Below are 19,490 nucleotides of genomic sequence, written 5' to 3'. Positions count from 1 at the left end.
TTCCTTCTTTCAGATCTCTGCATTCTGTAAATATTTATAGAGTGCTGTACATCTTCACTTACTTGATTATAACCAAGCTTTCAGCAGTCTACATAAATTTCCTCTGGTCCTGTCTGTCCTTGTTGCTCTTCTCTAAGTTCCTTAAAATTTATACCTGCCATTCTTGAGCCAATTTGGATGATCAGCAGAGTTTTCAACTGTGCTGTAGGTTTCATTTTTCAGTAGCCAAACTGATTTACACATTATGAACTCAGACATTCTGATTTTCAGTGGAGTGTTGCCTTCCCCAAAACCAAACGTTGATGATGCTGAGGACCCCAATTTGCCCGAGCTCAGCACACACAGCACTGATGGTGTAGCTGGGTCTGCCAGTGCTTCAGCAGATGGTGTCTGGCATGGCCAGGGATATGGTCTGTGGATTGTCCAGATGTGGGCCAGGCTGGAGCTGCATTTATAACCCAGATGTTTTGGATTCATTCCCATGGAAACTGGCTGTGGGGATGGCTGGTGCATGCTACATTATGAGACAAGGCACAGCTCATGCGCCAGGACCTGGGAAGCTCAGCAGCATCCTTGGGTGGCTGCTTTTGACATAAAAACTACCATACTTTTATGTGCAGCCTTGGAAGGGACAGCTTAAAATAAAAGCAAATGAAGCAAAGTAAAAATAATGCTTATCTCAGAGAAAGAGTAATTTTAAAGATCTGGGTCTAATTACTGTTTTTTCAGGGACACAGTCAAATAACCCTTGCCATGACTACTTATGATTTTTCATATATTCTTCTTTTTCTATATCAGAACTAATATTCACATCCTGTTAAAACCGTGTTTAAGAGTTACGGTTCAACAGACAGTTTGAATTCACCTAATTTAGGAGAGAGGGAATTTTACTCAGCTTATTCTCTTTTCACTAACCCAGATGGGTTACAGGAGAATGGGAGCCTTGCAGCAAAAGTTGTGGGAAAACAGGATATCAAGTACGATCTGTCCGATGTATCCAGCCCCTACATGATAATACAAATCGGTCTGTTCATACCAAGTACTGCAACAACGACCGTCCAGAAGGCAGGAGGCCTTGCAACCGGGAGCTTTGCCCAGCGCAGTGGAGAATAGGACCCTGGTCACAGGTCAGTCTCTTTCTGGAGGTCTCAATCAACTAATTTCTTATAATGCAGGGGTGAAAATCTTGGCATTTGTTCTGTGCTTTCTATTTCAAATGCATTGCCACAATAAACTAATACCTACGCAGAGAGTGTATTGCTTCCACTGCTACTAATGCCACAGAAAGTGAGTTAGATGGAGAGATGGTGGTAGTGAAACAGCCAGTAAAGCCATCCTGCAGAGATGCTGGATGATCCAGATCCCATGAGCCACCTGTATAAAATGCCCGCATCAGGAAATCTGACTTCTACCTGCTCTTTATTCTGCTCACAATCATTCACCTGTTGACTTAAGCTGAGAGAAAGGCAATGAATTCTTTTATCACTGTTTTCTTTCAAGTAAAGAAGACTTTAAAGTCTTTGGACACTGTGATTAAGGATACCCAAGGAAGTAGGGCATCAGCACTCGGGGAGATTCAAAGGTGTGAGCCTTTTTGATGTAAAGGCCTTCAGCAGATTTAGCTGCTCAGCCTCATAAGGTTCTCTCCATAACCTAAAGGACAGAGTTTTTCACCTAGTTTACTATGGAAATACAGGGCATGATTGGTGAACCCTTTCTGTTTGCTGTTGCTATGGGTTAAACAGGATTCAGTCACTCCCATAACAGGCATCAGGAACTGGGCATTTTGTGCTTTCCATCCCTGGCCCTTTGGCTAACTCACTGTGTGAGCAAGAAATGAAGTGCCACTGTAAAGTATTTACTAGAGCAACAAGAAGCTCCACCTATTCATATTTGCAAACCTTTGCAGTCAGCAGAAGGCAAGAAATATGAATGGAATATTCCAACATTAAATTTCTCTTACAGTTTTGATACACGGAATCCTTAGTCAGTCTCAGCATTTCTCCATTAAATTCTTTAAAAAACGTGGCTGCATTTGGAGATACAATATTTTATTTTAAAACTGTGCCACGCAAATAAGTACAAACGATTTTTATGCTCATTGGGTTGAATAGGTGTCACAAGCAATGCCATCCCTGGTGCATCTCACATTTACAATTGTTTCATTACTGCTCAGACTATAAGCTCTTTCTTGGAGTGTCTCACAATTAATGGTATAACACAAAAAGCAGTGGTTCTCCGTCTTGCCTGTTTTACTGTAGGTATGCGGTGGTTCAAATAGTGTACCATGCCGGCTCAAATCAAGGACAGTGGTTTAGAATTTAAAAACTAATTTCTAATGCATTGTTTCCAAGGGCTGGCTGGGGGTCTAACTGGTGCCTCTCCTTTCAGTGCTCTGTCAGCTGTGGCAACGGTACACAGGATCGCCCGGTCCTGTGCCGGACCAAGGACAACGCTATCGGCCTTTGTAAAGAAAATAAACCAGAGACTGTAAGGATTTGCAGACTACCTCCATGTCCGAGTAAGTGCTTCTCTTCTCTAGCCTGTATTACCTGCTGAAAAAAATTTATGTTGATTGAATTTATATGGAATACCTTCATCAAATTGATACTTGTGTGCTACATCTAGAGCCTGGGGTGGCAGTTCTCCATAGCCCCGTTTTTGAGCAGACTTTATGACTGTAGAGCTGTTGTGTGGCCGATGGGCTTCTTGGGCACGTGGTTGTTCTCTTTTCATGGTGGAGAGCACCGCTTGCCCCAGGACAGAGTGAGAAGCTGGGGCAGACCTCAGCTCAGCTGTGATGGCTGGATCTGGCCAGCAGACGACAGCTCCTCTGCGCCCCTGAGACGTGCTGGGCTTGGGAAGAGGCTGCTGGGTTGTGGCTAATCAAGGGCATCGTGTACAAAGATGCCTCTTTGCTTTCCCCATCTCCAGCGACTGTTCCAGGCTTCTTTTCCATTCTGTCAAGCACAGGTTATCTTCAGGGGTTATCTGACTCAGTTTTTTTAAAGCTGTAATATATTAGTTCCTGCTTAATCCAGGACACTAATGCCTTTATCCCTGTTACCTTTTCAGCTGTTTGCAAATGATACTTGTGAGATCATTTTACATATTCCTATTTTAAGTAATTTATTTTTTTTTTATTATTATTCTTGATGTATTTCCCAAGGTAGCTTTTGATTCCTAATTAATTAGAACCAAGCTGTCAATTATGGTCTCCAGTACAAAGATGTTAAAGAGGCAGTAGTATAACTAAACTAGACTGTATGTATCTTAAGACATAATGCTGCTGTGAGAAGTACTTCTGGAGAACTGGCCTTCAGGCTGTCTTCAGTGTTGGCTGTCCAGCACTGGGCACAAGTTGTAGCAAAGTGGCAAAATAGCACCTTCTGCCCAAAACTACACAGCCTGGTCATAATCCTTCCCCAGGCTCCTTCACCATCAGATCCCACTCGCTCTCTTAGCTTATCCACATCTGACAGGTCAGCTACTTAATACTAATATATCTTGTGTTGCATCTTTTTTTTTTTTTTTTTCCTCTATTCAAGGAAACGTTTCTGATCCTTCAAAGAAAACCTACATGATACAATGGCTGTCAAGACCTGATCCAGACTACCCCATCCAGAAAATATCTTCAAGTAAAAGACCCATTTATAACTCTGCCTTTGCCCTTAAATGCATGCCACATCGAATGTGGACTTTGCCTTTTGCTCTCTTCTTCTCTCTATGCGGAAAATTCCCTTGACTTTGCCAAGTTTAAATCTTGGGCTGAATCTTTTTTTCACACCAGGCACTTGGTGCTCGGTGTCTTTCTTCTCTGGAGCTTGCGTAGCACTGGTGGTGGAGGTCTTGAAGTGTTGGATGTGTGAAGTTGGATCTCCACAGTATGTTGCAGTCCTCTGAAAGGGAGCTGGGATCGGTTTGGTTGTTGCTTGGCGATGGTGAAAAAAGGCTCTTACTGGTTCATGATGTTCAGTTTGGTAGCAAAACTGAGAACTTATTGTGAATGTGATCACATCACAATAATGACACCTTGTAGTGCTAAAGTTCTCCTTTATCTAAAAACCCTAAATCTTACAACTCTCTAGTTTCAGTTTGCTGACAGGGTAGTCTGATTAGTGAAAGAATTTTTTTCATTCCATTTTCCTTTGCGATGCCATTGCTTCACCCTCACCCTTGATGCTCATTTTTTATTCCTGACCCTCACATTTCTGTTTGTAACCTGTGGAGGGTTCACTGGGAAGCAGAAGCTCAGTTTCTGTTGGTACTTTCCGTGCTGCTATGATGCTGTCTGCTCTTGCCAAACTCCTGGTGGTGGTTTGAAATACCCTTGAGAAAAGTTGCATTAATTTTTCTCATTGCACAATTTTTGCCAGTTTTGCATACTTTCACTTTAGAAACAAAACTGAAGCAGAACAGGCATGGTCCATGTTGAAGGTTGCGTGGTGGTGTTTTTCTTAACCTGGCGGAGGCAATATGATGTTTTCATCAACTACGATGTCTCCAGCTGCTCAGCATGGAGTTGTTTATACTCATTACATCTTTGGTCTTTTTTCACCATGTGCATGTCTGACTTGACTGGTATGGTTGTATGTGTGCGTGTGTGTGTATGCTCTATAGATGTGTCAACTGGCAAACATAACAGTGTGAACTACTACAGAATTACCTCAATTTTTATTGCTTTTTTTGCTTAGAAGAAGAATTTTAGAAAAATGCCTTAATGTTGAAATGTAAATGGCATTAATTTACCAGATCCAGCTTTAAATATAAACAGTACACTGGTACCTTGAGTTAATCTTCATATGGAGTGTTTTTACTTGAATGATAACTATTAGAAGGCAGTAAATTTAATCTGAGGTTAATTTGCACAGTGCATATCCATATCTTCATCAAGACAGGATTGTGACCTGACTTACTGAAATTTTACTGGCATTCTTGCTTCACCTTCCGTGTTTGTGTTGAAGGTTTGGAATTCACAAGTCATAAACCTGTTTGTGACAGTCAGTACCAATAGTAGAAGTGTATAAACTTTTAAACTGCAGTCTTGGAGCAAATTACTACCTTATTGCATTGATCATATTCTTTGGAAAAGTGGCATTTTTGAATCTTCGGGTTGTCAACAGTGTAGCACTTCAAACTTGTCATTATCATGTGATCACATATTTAAATTTTGCTGTTAATATGATAATTTCCTGAAACATGTTAACAATTTACATGACAAGGTGAAAAAGCAAAGACACGTATCTGGCACTGAATACTGTTATGTAAAATAATTGGTGTTTAACTGTATAAATATATTCATGACTGTTACCTTTAAATAGACAATGTTTAGTGATGTTTCAAGAGATGGGTGGCTATAGAGAATGGTGCAATAAGGTATCTGGGCATTGTGCACTATGTCTATATGCACTTTGGTTTATCAGGGATATTTTATTAGTGTTTTGTATGTATTTAACATAATATTAAAGATGTGCCAATTCAGTTTGCTTTTCAATATTTTTTTATGAGACTAATGTGTACCAAAGTGACTGTGAAACTGATTTATTTTTTTCTTACTGATGTTTTAAAGATATACTTCCAGTCTGTCATGCATACTGCAAGTAAAAATAAATAAAAGTTAAGCAAATCTGGATATTTTGGTCTGGATAGAGGATAAAAATTCCATTCTGACATTCATAAGTTACAGAGTTTATTTATATAACTTATCAGATGACACTAAACATATTACATAATGCATTTTTATTTTCATGTATTTTTAAACTTGACATTACGTGTTTTTGATAGGAAAAAAGGCATTTTTCTAAAGGTGCTTTTAGTGATTCTTACGAAGCCAAGAACAGATCTGCCTTGTTGAAACTACATTTAAATGTTATATCTGTTGGCTTTTATTTTGCAAGCCATTTGGAGAAGCTTGCACTAAGGTCATGCAACACAAGGCAAAATGTTCAAAGAGGACTCTACGTGGTATGTAAAAATATATGTAAAGCTCTATAGGCACATGCAGTCCTTTGTATAGAGTTGTGCATGCAGATATGAACAGTTCCAGCTCTTAAAGACTGGTTTGAAAATGTCTCCAAAACCGAGGTACTATTCTTAGGTTCCCAAGGAAGGAGTTGTTCTTTATTTCCAGCAGCATCTCAGTTCAGCATTTGAAAAATATGAAAATGAATTGACGCATTTGGAAATAGGAACCAGAATTTTGATTTTCTGCAACAAATGCAACAATCGGGGCATAAATACCATGCAGGGAAGGTGTTTCCACCTTCCTCAGCCAGCACTAGCATTTTAAAGCAGCAGCAACAGTTACTAGTTTATTTTAGACTGATATGTTTGCCAATTAAACACCTATAATGCCCTATTTTGTTAACTGAGGATGAGTGAAGAGGCAGCACCTACGCTTTCTGAGTTCACTTGATATCTCTGAATCTGCTCTGGTTCTCTACTTTGCTGTAAGGTTGCTGACAGGGTAAGTCAGTTTGTAGCAGGATGGTGAAATACGAGCTCCAGTAACATGCTGACTTGAGCACGCTGTGTGCCGTCGGGTACACTCGAAATGAAGGCGAGTAATTGGAGTTACTCATCCTTTACTGTAAGAGTAGGTGGAAATGTAGTAAGGGCGGGGAAAGAGGCAGAAGTGGTTTCATCTCTGTCTCAGCACTGTTACAGAGAAAATGTTTGGTTACTGATTATGCCAAGTGTTGGTCAGTCTGCCTTTCTCCTCAGCCCTCTCCTCTCCTACAAGCCCTCTGACTCATCTTTCTTTCAGCACGGGCTGCGTGTTGGGATTTTTCCTTCACTGCTGTTCCCGATTGCTCCTGGCTGCATCACTTCAGCCTGGAGGTGTGGGAGCTGTCGGGCCTGTATGTAGGACAGAGGACAGGTAGCTTCCTCTCCAGGGAGCCTGCTAACCCCTCACCGTCCATCTGCCACCAATTCATATAGTCCTCTACCTCTTCTGAGCAGAAATTACAAGGGCTTGAGTAATCTCTGAGTAGGCTTCTGTTTATGTTTCTCAGACTAATACAGTTTGACCAGTTCACCTTTAATGCCTTAGCCTACATTTTGCAACCTGTATTTCAGCAAGATCAGGATCTACCATAATACCTCTGTTACAGTGCAGATTGTCATAGCAGCTATCGACAGTTTAAAAAACCTATCAGTTACCATTCTTTCTCTTTTATTACAGTTTTCCAGTCAATGACACAAAAATTGGGACTTGTTACTGAATCTCCCAGTCATTAATGGACTGGCTTGACTCCATCGGACTGGAGTTTGTTGTTCTGAAAATACCACCTCCCTTCGAGGAGGCGGAGGAGAAAAGTGTTATGCTAAATGCACCGCTTTTCTCTCAAACAAGGGATGTGCTCAGGCAGTGCTGCTGTTTCCAGAATAGTGGTACCTGGCAAAAATATCACTCCAGTGGGAGATAGATTAATTCTGAGGGTTACACAGTACACATTGAAATAAGACTTGACTTTCTTGAGACAGATCAGATAAATGTAAATTACCTCGACTGTGGTTAGTCACTGAACACAGAAAAGCATTAAGAGAAGCAAAAAAAGGATTTTTCAATATAAACCTTGATGTCTTTCTGGGGATTAAATGTAGCATTAGCAACAACACAGTACTATCAGTGTGTTTTGAACTCTAAGGCAAGTCAGGAATGCAATTCATCGTGGCTACATGGTCTTCAGGGTAGCACTCCCAGAATGCAAAGTCCAAAATTAGAGTGTTATGGTCTATAGTGTGGATGGGGCTGGTACAAACAGTGCAAAACAGCTTTTGCATCCCTTGAAGTGAGTTGAGTTTTAATATTAAGCCTGCTTCTGCTTATAGAAAGCTCATTTGCCAGTTTTCCATCCCACTTTAAATACCAAACCCTCTGCCCACTGCCAAAGCTTCAGCTGTGTTTCTTTTTCTGATTAATGTGAAGATGCTCTTTATTTATCTGTTCCCTTTTTCTCTTTCAGAAGATCATTGTCAAGGAGACAAGTCAATGTTTTGTCGCATGGAGGTTCTCTCTCGTTACTGCTCGATTCCCGGTTACAATAAGCTGTGTTGCAAATCCTGTAATATGTACAGCAACATAACAGAGGATGCCAATGTAACTGATTCTAACATAAATAAGAATAATGTCATTGAGGAGGAGCTCCTGACCACCCTCAGCCCTCCCATGGGAGTGTCCACCACACAGTCAGCCACCAGCCCTCCTCATGTTTCCAAAACACGTGCACCTCCTTCCAATGCAACTGAGGAACACCCAGAAATCAATGCGGTGGATGTTCCCTATAAAATCGATGGGTTGGATATCGAAGTATCACAGCACAACATCATTACACAGAGGAGGATACCTTATGAAAGGACAAGGAATCAAAGAATTCAGGAGCTGATTGCTGAGAAAAGGAAAAAAGAGACTCTTAGGAAAGTAAACTAAAATGGAAATATGGCACAAACAACATTTTTCTCTTATAGAGATGTTACCAACATCATAGTATTGCCCATGTCATAGAGACTAAAAATGGGGAAAAATCAAAGTGGTGCTATGGCAGAAATGCCAAATTCTAAAGCCTACTATAAATGGAAATGACAGATTGTTTTGTAAGTGCTAATCTGAACACTTTGACGGCTAGGTTTACAGGGTGCAGTAGAGTATTAGTGCAATATCATTCTAGCGTTTCACTGAATCCAAACAAACTGTAACACCTAGACCGGGTTAGCAGTTTTCTTGTTTATGGGCTCTTTTAAGTCTATTATGCCTGTGTAAAACTGCTTGGGAACAGTAATGGGAGTTACATTTAGGATGGAGGAAAACAGTTCCAAGACATAATAAATCCCTTTAACACCGACAAGCAGGTGGTCAGCCATCCTGTGATGCTTCTGTGCATTGCATACACCCGGGCACTAACTCAGCCCCCGGTTCAGCAAGGGACTTAAGGACATGCCCCACTAAGTTTAGCTGACTTTGGTAGAGCTGCTCCTGTGGTCACTGCGAGGCATGTGCTTACAGAGCTTTCTTAACCAGGACTGCATAAGAAAATATAGATAAAATTCTGTAGCCATATATTTATGTGTAAATTAAAAACTGGCAAAAAGTAGTTTACATATTTCCATAAAAAATTTCAAAGGATTCTTCTAAACTTTTGAATACATGCAAGACGTTTAGTAGGGTAGATCCGGCCAACTTGGACTTACAACATCCTAGTCTTTCTGTTTACAATTATCCATGCTTTTGCTAGTCTTCAAGTTCCTGTAATGCAACAGCCTCAGTGATCTTTGTTGGTTGGTGCTTTTTTTGTCAGTCTGATTTTTTTTCTACCCACATACTGTTTAACTTAAAGATGACTGGATTCTTGTTGCCTTTTCTTTGGTGCTTTGTTAAGAAAACATTTTATTTTTCTCCTGTAGGATGAGGTTATTTTGGAGGAAATAATTTTGTATTATCTTCCTTTCCTTGGGACAGCTTTATTGGTGCAGAAGTGGACAATTGCTTGCTGTGCCCTTACATATACATGTACATCCACACACACATATGTGTACTCACAGTACCAGGTCTGCTAGAAACTTTAAGATGTGTAACCTGACAACCCTTTGAGTACTTCCTTTCCCCTCAGGGTCATCATGGTTTTCATAGGTCATTTTCAGTTCCTGGTTGGAGACTAGAAGATGAATTCAGCTTGGCTCTAACACTGCAGAGATGGGGAGTGTGTACCAGTTCCTGCTGTGGGTGGCATCTGAGCAGTTTTTCTCCTGTCTCGTGGCTTGGACTCTTCTGTTTGTTTCCTCTTTGCTGGTAAACCTCCTGCAGAGCCCAGGGCTTCCCTGAAATCCCCCCTTTACCACTAGGTAGGTCAGATGGCTCCTAGTTCAGATTTTCCAGCCTGAGAGTAAGATCTTATCCTCCAGCCTGAGCTGGTCTTAGTTGGAAGCAGCACCAGTAATAAGCCTGTATATACAGTTACAATTTTTGGACATGTGCTGAGTTTCCAGCAACGTGTGAGCTCTTCTGTGGCCTGGCTGCTGACAAAGAGCATCATTGCAAGGTGAACCATATGTGGCTTCCTGCAACCCCGCCTTCTGCCCTTCACCACCATGGCTGAATGAGCTGCCCAGTCACCTCTTGAAAACAAGCCAGTCCTGCTGGAAAGGAGGAGGGAGCCTGCAGGAACAGCAGTCTTTGCAGCACTGAGATGTTGAACTGTTCTGGCCTGAACTGTGCCCAGAAGTCTTTGGAAGACAAGACATGGTTTAAGAAAAATACTTTATGGAGATACTAGACAAAGCTGAGAAGGAATGTTTTCAGCTGGTGTGATGGCCTGAAGAGTCACTTCTTACAGAGGACCATGGTGATACACTTGGGTGAGTGTTTAGGGGCAGCTCAGATAGTTCAGAGATGGGAGTTACACTGAAGACCATGAAGACCGGGAAGCATAATGGGCCTGGAAAAAGTCTAGAGCACTAGGAAACATCTTCTGCACCAAGCAGACGTGGCTGCAGATGTGAAAACAGCAGCCAGCGCAAGCAACAGTCATCTGTTCTGGTTTTGAAAAGTAAAACTTAAAGCTTCACAGTTGGCAGCATTGAGCAGTGGTTGGCTGGAGCAGTGGCAGAAGTCTCACCTCAGACTTTCACTCATGAGACACTACACCTTTTCCTGCAGTTGGAGGTTGCTTATCTTTAGTTACCTGTGTGGTAGCCTTCTCTCGCCCCAGCCCTGCTGCATGGCCTGCCTGCTGTTAGAGCCACGATGCACAGGCAAGCCTGGCTCTGGCCCCGGGAGCCTTGTACCAAGGGATCTGTGGTTGCCTGCAGACAGGACAAGTTTTAGTAACGGCATAGGGTCAGGTCACATCTGTGCAAAACAGAGCAATGTAGTAATGAGCACTGAAGAAAAAAAAAACAACCAAACACCATGCTATTTATAAGCAAGGAAGATGTGTCTAAATCAACATAATTCCAGCTGCTGTGCCATGAGGGACACAAGCTGTAGCTGGGCTCCCTGCCTGTAGACATAGTGAGTATTTCTTGCCTTCCACATTTCCTTTACACAGATGTGGTTAGTGTAAAACTCATCTTTTCCCCTTCAAGTTATTATCCTGATTTTTGCTCTGTGGACAATAAAAATAAGCCACAACTCCCAGTTTTTTCATAGCCTAGAAGCACATCCAAGCATATGATAAACTTAGGAAAAACCCTCACAATCCTGTGCGTAGAGAGGGGTTGGGGCTTGAAGTTATGCAGGTGGGGAGGTAGAAGTTTGCTGCCTGGATGGTGCCAGTCTTACGCTCTGGGACTTTGTGGAGACCCATTTCTCTGACCTCCAGAAGCCTGAGATAACCCATCTAATTTTAATAGCTTTTGTTCTTCCTTAGCTACTGGAATAGGCTTAGTCAACCAGGCAATGTGAAGAAACGTCACAGGAGGAAGCCCACAGCTCAAAATGCTTTCTTACAAATAGCCTCTTGTGTCCAAAGGACTTCTAAATTGTGTCCCAATAGCAAGTGGGGCAGGAATTTGGTGCAACTTCAAGTGACCTTTCTGCAACCAGCACGAGGAAAGGCCTGTTCCAGTGTGGTGACGCAACATTTGAAAAGGACAGGGTGGTTCTGTGCTGACCATTTCCAGCCGTGTCTCCCAGCGGCCAGGACTGCTGTAGGCTGGGCAAGATCAATTCGCAGGGGTTCGCTCGCTCACGCGCAGCATGGACACCCTGGCTGAACTTGCAAAGCTGGTTTAAAGTTCAGAAACTTGACGACTTTATTCTTTCTATAGAGTGAGTCAGTGTACAATCAAACAAACCAAAAGCATGTTTTCCAGATAAAGTGGAAACTTCTGCTGCATCTTGGAGCAGGAGCAGCCTCCCAGAAGGCTGGTGTGGTCCTACACAAGGTCTGGTGTTCATTAGGGACCCGACGCAATGCCTAGTGGCATCTGCATTTAGGCAATTTGCATCTGCTCCCTTCTCAGTCTCACCTTTTGGGAGATTTAATTTGATTTATTTCTTGATGGGTTTAATTCTACTGAATATTTCTCTAGCAGTTATTTGGAGAACACTGAAATGATATTTGAAGAAGCAGCTTCAGTTTAGATTGCTCAAGACAGTGAGATGCTGATGGACACAGACTGGTCCATGTCCTTTTTGGAGTAGAGCCACCAGCTGCCTTCTCTTTACAGACTAGCTGTATGAGGGGGAAAAAACAAAGTGCCTTCAGACCAGGAAAGATGCCGCCTTTTCAATCCGGCATGAGTTTTTCAGAAGGTGTTTTTTTCAGCAGTTCACCACGATGGTCATTTCCTAAGAACATGTACTTCACTTCTACTGGAAAACACAGAGCAGAGCTCTATTGATGAAGAAAAGGCAGCCCAAGGCAATAGGTGGGGTTCTGCTCTTAGTTGATCTTTGTTCCATGTCATGCAGTGGAAATTTCGGTCATTTTTTGGTTAGTTGAACTTTGACAACCATTTCCTCTTTTCTACAGTGCTGTAATTGGTCAAGAGTGTCATCGTAGTGTGTCTTCTGTAACCATTTTGCTGTTGCCCAGGTACTGCATTTTGAGCCATAATGAGCAGAGAGTGGTATTTTAACGTAACCTAATCCCGAGAAGCTAAAGCAGATTTATAAGTAAACATATTCCTGCAGGGACCATCTCAGAGAACTGAGAGCTAAAGCAATGTGCTCCCATTAAGCAAAGCATTTTGTGATCTAAACGTGCAAGTTTACAGATTTCTAAATTGTCATTTTTCTGTTGGTCGAAACTAAAATCCAAGTGACAGCCCCTCATGAAAATAAAAAAAAGATCCCAAACCAATTCTGCCTCCTTTGGCTCCAATCTACTGCCATTTTTTTCACCAACACTCCTTTACAAATTTCTGTAGTCTATTATGAATGCATCACTTTTTATATTCATATATCCATTCAATATTTAGAGTCTCACAACATTTCCATAGAATGCTATCAGGTATTTTGAGAATTCTAGAAATGGTGCTTTACCAGTACTCAAAGGGTTTTATGTTTTATTCTATTACATAATGCATTTAATGTCTTATTTACTCACCTACAATGCACAGTATTAGCTATGTTCATCTGAATATCTATATGCAACTTCCATTCACTTACATATGCCTTAACAGAAATTGCAATAAATAGCCATTTCTTGTATATTAAAAATGTATATACAAATTAGAATCTTTAATTTTATAATTTATTAAATTCAAATGTCTGTGTTCTTTTGCAAAGTGTTTGACTTTTCCCTGTGCTTTTTTCACTGAAGTAATATTATACAGAGATGCTGGGGGAGAAGGAACCAGCATCTTCAGACTCAAAACCAATTCAATTTCTAAAACTTTATCTTAATGGTGGGGTTGGGATACATGTGCTGCCAAAGTCCTACATCCTTGTTACAATATCCTTTATCCAAGACCAAATATCATAAAGTCACTAGACAAAAACTTCAGCTGATAACTGCACAGACATTAATCAAACTCACTTAAACCTGCTTGAGGCTCTCAGCCTTAGCATTCAGCTGAAATCCATCCTGGTCCATGTATCATCTCCTTAAAAGCCTCAGTTATTTGGGCTTCTATTCAGGACTGATGAGCAAATTTCACTTTGTGATAAAATAATTGCTCCTTTCCATGAAATTCTTTTGCATACATTTTCCTGCCGTATCATACATGCTTGTAGCCAGAGTCCCTCTAAAGCGTAATTGAATCTCTCCCATCTAATTGAAGTTTGTTGCTTGAGGATTTGAATAATCCCTGCTTATCTTGAATATTCAGCTAGCACCATGCAATGCATTCACATCCAACATGTTCTTTAATCAGGTAACAAACCACCTCAGCATTTTCAATCTGGAAAAGACATGCCCTAATAAAACAGCAGAGCAGCCAAAACCTGGGTTTCATTTACTGTGACAATTCATACAGTATCTAATTTACAGCTGTGACAAGGGTTATATTTAATTGGCTTTTGCTTTCTCAGCTCAAAGATTCTGAGATTTTTTAGAGTGGCCAAAAGGGTCTCATGTCCATACCCCAGACATGAGAAACACCCATGGTGGGGTCACACATGTCCGGCACCCCTCCTTCCCACCCTAGTCTTACTCTCTATGTCTGGAATGCCTAAAGATGACAGTTACAGGAGTCCACCTCTTCCTCTTCTGGCCTACATCAGCTTTTTAGCCCCTTTGCATCTATTCTTCAGAGTTGGGCAACAACTGGTGCCCATGTGGGAGCCCGGACAGAGGTACACACACGGCCCCGCGGGGGCGGCTCTGGCTCCTCCAGGTGTCAAAGCTCCTGATCATCATTTTTCTGGCATGGGAGTGCTGCCAAATGCAAAGGGAAGCAGCAGAATTGTTTTCACTTAAAAAATCTATCTCACCTCTAAGGGGAAATATTGCAATTGGCCCCTGGCCCCGCTGGGGGACTCTCACTGCTTCGGAAAGCCCATGACAGCTTAGCACCTCTTTCTCCAAGGGTATTTGAAGAGGGAAGCAGGTAACTGCTGTAGGGCTGGATGAGCCTGGGAAGCTTTGGGAACAGCCCTGTGAGCGTTTGCTCCAGGAGCCTCATCCAGTTGAAGGCATTATGCTCATGGCCCCAAAGTTGAGTGGCCCAGCTTGGATCATACTGCAGATAACAAATTCCTTCTAGGAAGCCTGGCACTGCAGGGAGTGCAGAATAACAGCGGGTTAAATAGCACTGAGTACATCACTAGCTGGGATTCATTTACCCAGCTCAAAGCAGTGTGTGCATTAAAGCAGAAGCTCCCTGGCAGTGGAAGGAAAGGAAAAGTTAACCTAAAAGAGAGAAGCTGCAGGGAGAACGCTCTATCTCATTTGCATAGATGATGTCCGTACAGTATCCTACTCCCACAGCATCCACAAACACCAAACACTGGTGTTTTGCCTGTTCCTGGCTCTGTGCATCCCCACAAGAGCGAATCCACCACGTGATATATTGGCAGCAAGCTCTAAGCTAAATGCCAAAACCAGGCATTGCACTGCAAAATGGGTCTCAACATTTGCAACCTCTGCCTTCTGTGCCTGAGGGCCCCATCCTGAAGAGGTGCTGAGAGGACATCCCACTGTCCTCATGGGAACCACTGCTCTGGCCCTGGAAGAAATAAAATTGGCCTGTGCACTGCTGAGACTGTCAGGAGTCTGGTGCTGGGCATTATCATGAGTATCAGCTTTTTCATACACAGCATGAGTTAATTTACGGTGTGTGTATTCACTTTCTTTCCTTGTGTGCAAGAGGATCCCTTGCTTGTGCCCAGGCAGTCACAGGCACTGCAGGATTACCTGCAGGGCTGCTGGTTCAATGAAGACAGGAGGGATTGGCTAGGGATAGAGTTTCCCAGTAGAGACCCTCCTCCAAATCTGCTTGCAATCCCACTAACACCAGTGAGAAGTAGTGTAGGCAGACCGAGGAGCCTGTGCCACTAAACAAGAGCCTCCCTGGACAAATATTCATGTCTTGGGAGAAGGACTTACAACTTCGTGATTCATAATTGAACAAACGGTCAGAGAACCCCATGGCAGACTCTGCTGAGCACTCTCTGAAAAAAAAAAAAAAAATGCAGTTCAAGGAGCAATTTCAGTCCAGGAAAGTAGTTACTCAGGTTATTCTCAACCACATCAAGCAGAATTTAGCTCATGCAACATGCCATGCAAATATGACTGGCCCTTCACACAGTGGGGAGGGGCACAGGATGGTTTCCAACCTCCCACCCCAGGGATGCTGGATAAACACTTGGCTTTGCTCACAGGGCTCAGAAAATGGTGCAGAGCCCTTCTGGGGGCTGGAGGCCTGGAAACCCCACCAGAGCTTCCAGGGTGTGTGCATGTGGATGTTGGTGTGTGCATGCATCGCTCTCCTGTGCTCTCTCCCCCACCCATCCCCCCCCACCATCCCTCCCCACCACCCTTCCACCTTCCCTCCCTCATTAGCAGCTTTCCAAAGCTGAGCAGGGACAGAAGCGATGGACCTGCAGAACTACAGCAAGTGCAAGCACACTTCTAAAAACTCATTACAGCGAGAAGCAGAGCAGGATGACACATGTGGGAGAAACCTCACCATAGTTAATCTGCTGATTTTTATGCTTCAGCAGCAGAGTGTGCCCACCAGCCTCAGGCGATGAACTTGCACTTTGCATCCGTGCTACCCCAGCAGCACTCGGTTCCTGGCAGGCTGGTGATGGACGACCCGCTCAGGCTGCATTGCCTCTCCTGCTGCAGTTTATAGTTGAGTTACCACTAGATGGTGGCAGGGTACAAGAAGTACGATTATGAAACAGCCACTGGACTTTGGCACCAGGGTGAAAAATCCCTTGATCTGGTGAGAAGGGCTCTCTGCGTCCCGGGGTTGCAGGAACGACCAGATGGAGTAAAACCCACGCAGCTCAGTCCCCACCACAGCGCGGATGTATTCGAAGATGCTTTTGTACTGTTCTGAAGAACAAGCATGAAGCCTGGAGGAGAGAAGGAGAGACAGCAGCAGCAGTGGAGACAGAGAGATGTGATCAGCCCCACCACACAAACCACAAAACCACAAAATAGTTCAAAAATTATGTTATTTTCTGGGAGTGCTAATTCTTAGGACATCTAAACACAGCCCAGCTCCAGCTGATAACAGAAAGTTTAGAGGGTAGTAACACTGGTGGTTACCATGAACTGGTCTTGCAGGTTTTTTTAATCAGGCAAAGCTCTTTTATTAAAGAGATGTATCAGCTGTGGGAAGATGAACCTGTCTCAGGTGAGTTAGCAGCTTGCATTAGCAGCCAAATACTGAGCAGCTTGTAACAAATCATTTGTTCAGCAAAAAGGGGTCCATTTTCTGTTTGCAAGTGACTGGGATGTTCCTGCATTTATTCATGATAAAACAATCTCTCATGCAAGTCATTTATGGCAGGTTTACTTGAATTGTTTGGGTCCTTTGTGAGCTGTGCTGGGGGGTTCTGCAGGACTGTCTCGCACAGCTTCCAAAATAAAATTGATCTCTGTATTTTAAAGATGGAGATCCCAGGGCCTGAAAAATGAAAGCTGGACTTCTGTGCCCCTGAGATCATCAGAGCAAAGGGAAGCAAACGTGGCTTTCCTGGGAGCTGAGCTGTCACCCACTCTTCTGCACAGCAAGTTTGTGCTCTGACCCTGGCGGGTCTGGGTTTGTTTTCAGCAGGAGGAGAGCTGGATCGTTAGCAGGGCAAGTTTAGAGCCCTTTCCCCCCTCCCAGCAATGCCAGAGTGGCGTTGGAAAAGAGCTACACAAGTGAAGTGGAGTTCTCCTGCAAGGCCTGACCAGGAGGAAGCAGATTGGTGCTTGTAATCCGTAACGGTATTTGCATGGCTTGCTGCTTCCCTTGGTACAGAGCTCTGATTTTCTGGCCATCGCCGGCATCCCCAGGGCCACCCTGCAGGATCTCGGCTTCAGGCAGTGGCTGTGAGCGACCCAGTACCCCGGGCTGGTGGTGGCAGGGGGTTCACTGGGACCCCGGTGGGAGAAGGCTCTTGAGTGATGGCAGCACAGTGTCCCCACCCAGCCCTGACCGAAGCACTCAGCTGCCTGGCCTCTTCGTGGGGCACGGCCAAAAAGAGACCAAACTGCATTGGCATTCAGGCACTTTGGGATGGCCGAGTGTTTTGTTGGAGTCCGGATGTGCATTTCTGTAATCTAAAATTATACAGAGAAACTGCATGCATCCAAAGATACAATGTAACCTTATGCAGACCAGTAATAATATAAATACCAAATATTTACACTACTTGAAATAGATATCCTGCGCTAGATTCCCAGTTGAAGTTGCCAGCGAGCAACCACCACAGTTTGTACTTTCTGAGACTTCAAAGTACTTTAAAAAAAGTCTGCACCGGTGTCCTTGTTTTGGCTGGGATAAAGCTAATTTTCTTCCCAGTAGCTGGTACAGTGCTGTGTTTTGGATTTAGTGTGAGAATAATGCTGATAACACACTGATGTTTTAGTTGTTGCTACGTAGTGTTTATCCTAAATCAAGGACTTTTCAGTTCCCCATGCTCTGCCAGCGAGGAGGTGCACAAAAAGCTGGGAGGGAGCATGGCCAGGAGAGCTGACCCCAACTAGCCAAAGGGATATTCCATACCATGAGATGTCCTGCTCAATATAGAAGCTGGGGGAGTTGGTTGAGGGGGGCAGATCACTGCTTGGGTGCCAGTCAGCAGGTGATGAGCAATGGCATTGTGCATGACATGTCTTTTCTTGGATTTTATTTCTTTTTTATTATACTCCCTTTTATTACTATTATTATATTTTAGTATTATTTTTATTATTATATTTTAGTTTAGTTTAGCTATTAAACTGTTCTTATCTCAACCCACAAGTTCTTTTTTGCAATTCTCCTCCCCATCCCACTGGGAGGGAGGAGGACTGAGTGAGCAGCTGTGTGGTGCTCAGTTGCTGACTGGGGTTAAACCACTACAACCAGCCCGGAGCATTCTGCTGACCCTGGGCAACCAGCACCAGCGAGAGCTGGGCTGATGGACCCCTGACACCAGCACGGTCTGGAAATTCCCAGCAAAGGCTCCCGGGACTAATTTTCTGAGCTTAATTGAACTCCCAAGGAAATGGAGTGTCTAAATCACTCTGAGCCTTTTCAAAACCTCCCAAAAGGATTCCACCTGTGTTCCCAGCAGGATGGGGGCTCAGCTTCTGCAGACAAGTCTTGTGCTAAATGCTGAATGGCTGCAGTAACCCAGCCCTTGCAGCAATCGGTTAGTCGCTTGCAAGAGACCCAGAAATACCTGGGAATTTCCAGAAAATCCATGTGCAACAGTTACAGTGTTTGTACAAGTAGTGGCCACCAGTTACCCGTGTGAGTTGCAGTCAAGGCAACAGCTCTGGGTGCAACATTTCTAACCCCGCTCCATCTAGTTAATAGGAAAACAGCTCATTAATGTTTCACGGGAATCTCTTTGCTGCTTAGGGTAGAGGCTGCTTGATGTAATGCATGGGAGGTTAATGGGCTGGGGGATAATTAGAGAACACAAATCACCTGGAATCTGGCACAAATAGGGTCAAGCTGTTTTCCTTTCCTGAACTTTTAATGAACAAACATGGAAAAGAGAAGCAGCTCTCTGCAACGAGGTGTGGAGGAGCTCAGGGTTGCATAACCCTGTCCCCAGCAAGATCTACAGCAAAACCCGGCATCAACGCCGCTCCCTTCCTGACACTCTCTGGCATGTTTTTAGATACTGGCTCACAGTGTGGGAGCAGGGTTGTAGCATTTTCCAGTCGCACACCAGTCACTAGTGGTTTGCTATGTTTACCGAAATGTTTGCCAGTTTACCGAAGAGCCTCGTTTCTGCAGGCAGGACCATGGCAAGACGGCGTGCACGGGCTGCTGGCCGTCCCTTTGCAATGTTGATGCCTTTGGGTGCTGTGGCTGCTCCGGGAGGAGGAGAGGGCAGAGATGAGTGGAGGCAGATAGCTGCCAAGCAGGACAAAAACTGCTTAATAAAA

At 43.5% G+C, this 19,490-nt stretch overlaps 1 protein-coding gene across 1 annotated transcript in view; it reads left to right on the top strand.

Annotated features, from left to right (window-relative positions):
• ADAMTS2 (ADAM metallopeptidase with thrombospondin type 1 motif 2) overlaps window positions 1-13,180 on the top strand; it is a 192,260-nt gene extending 179,080 nt beyond the window's left edge. The window contains exons 19-22 of the mRNA XM_042790311.1: window positions 920-1,127; window positions 2,392-2,521; window positions 3,549-3,638; window positions 7,971-13,180. Coding sequence (XP_042646245.1) covers window positions 920-1,127; window positions 2,392-2,521; window positions 3,549-3,638; window positions 7,971-8,434 — 892 coding nt within the window. The 3' untranslated portion in view covers window positions 8,435-13,180. The remainder of the gene's footprint in view (window positions 1-919; window positions 1,128-2,391; window positions 2,522-3,548; window positions 3,639-7,970) is intronic.
• Window positions 13,181-19,490: the final 6,310 nt, after the last annotated feature.

The sequence above is a fragment of the Tyto alba genome, unplaced genomic scaffold (assembly GCF_018691265.1).
Source record: "Tyto alba isolate M040663 unplaced genomic scaffold, T.alba_DEE_v4.0 Super-Scaffold_17, whole genome shotgun sequence".
Taxonomy (NCBI): domain Eukaryota; kingdom Metazoa; phylum Chordata; class Aves; order Strigiformes; family Tytonidae; genus Tyto; species Tyto alba.
This window is presented reverse-complemented; position numbering and strand designations above follow the sequence as displayed.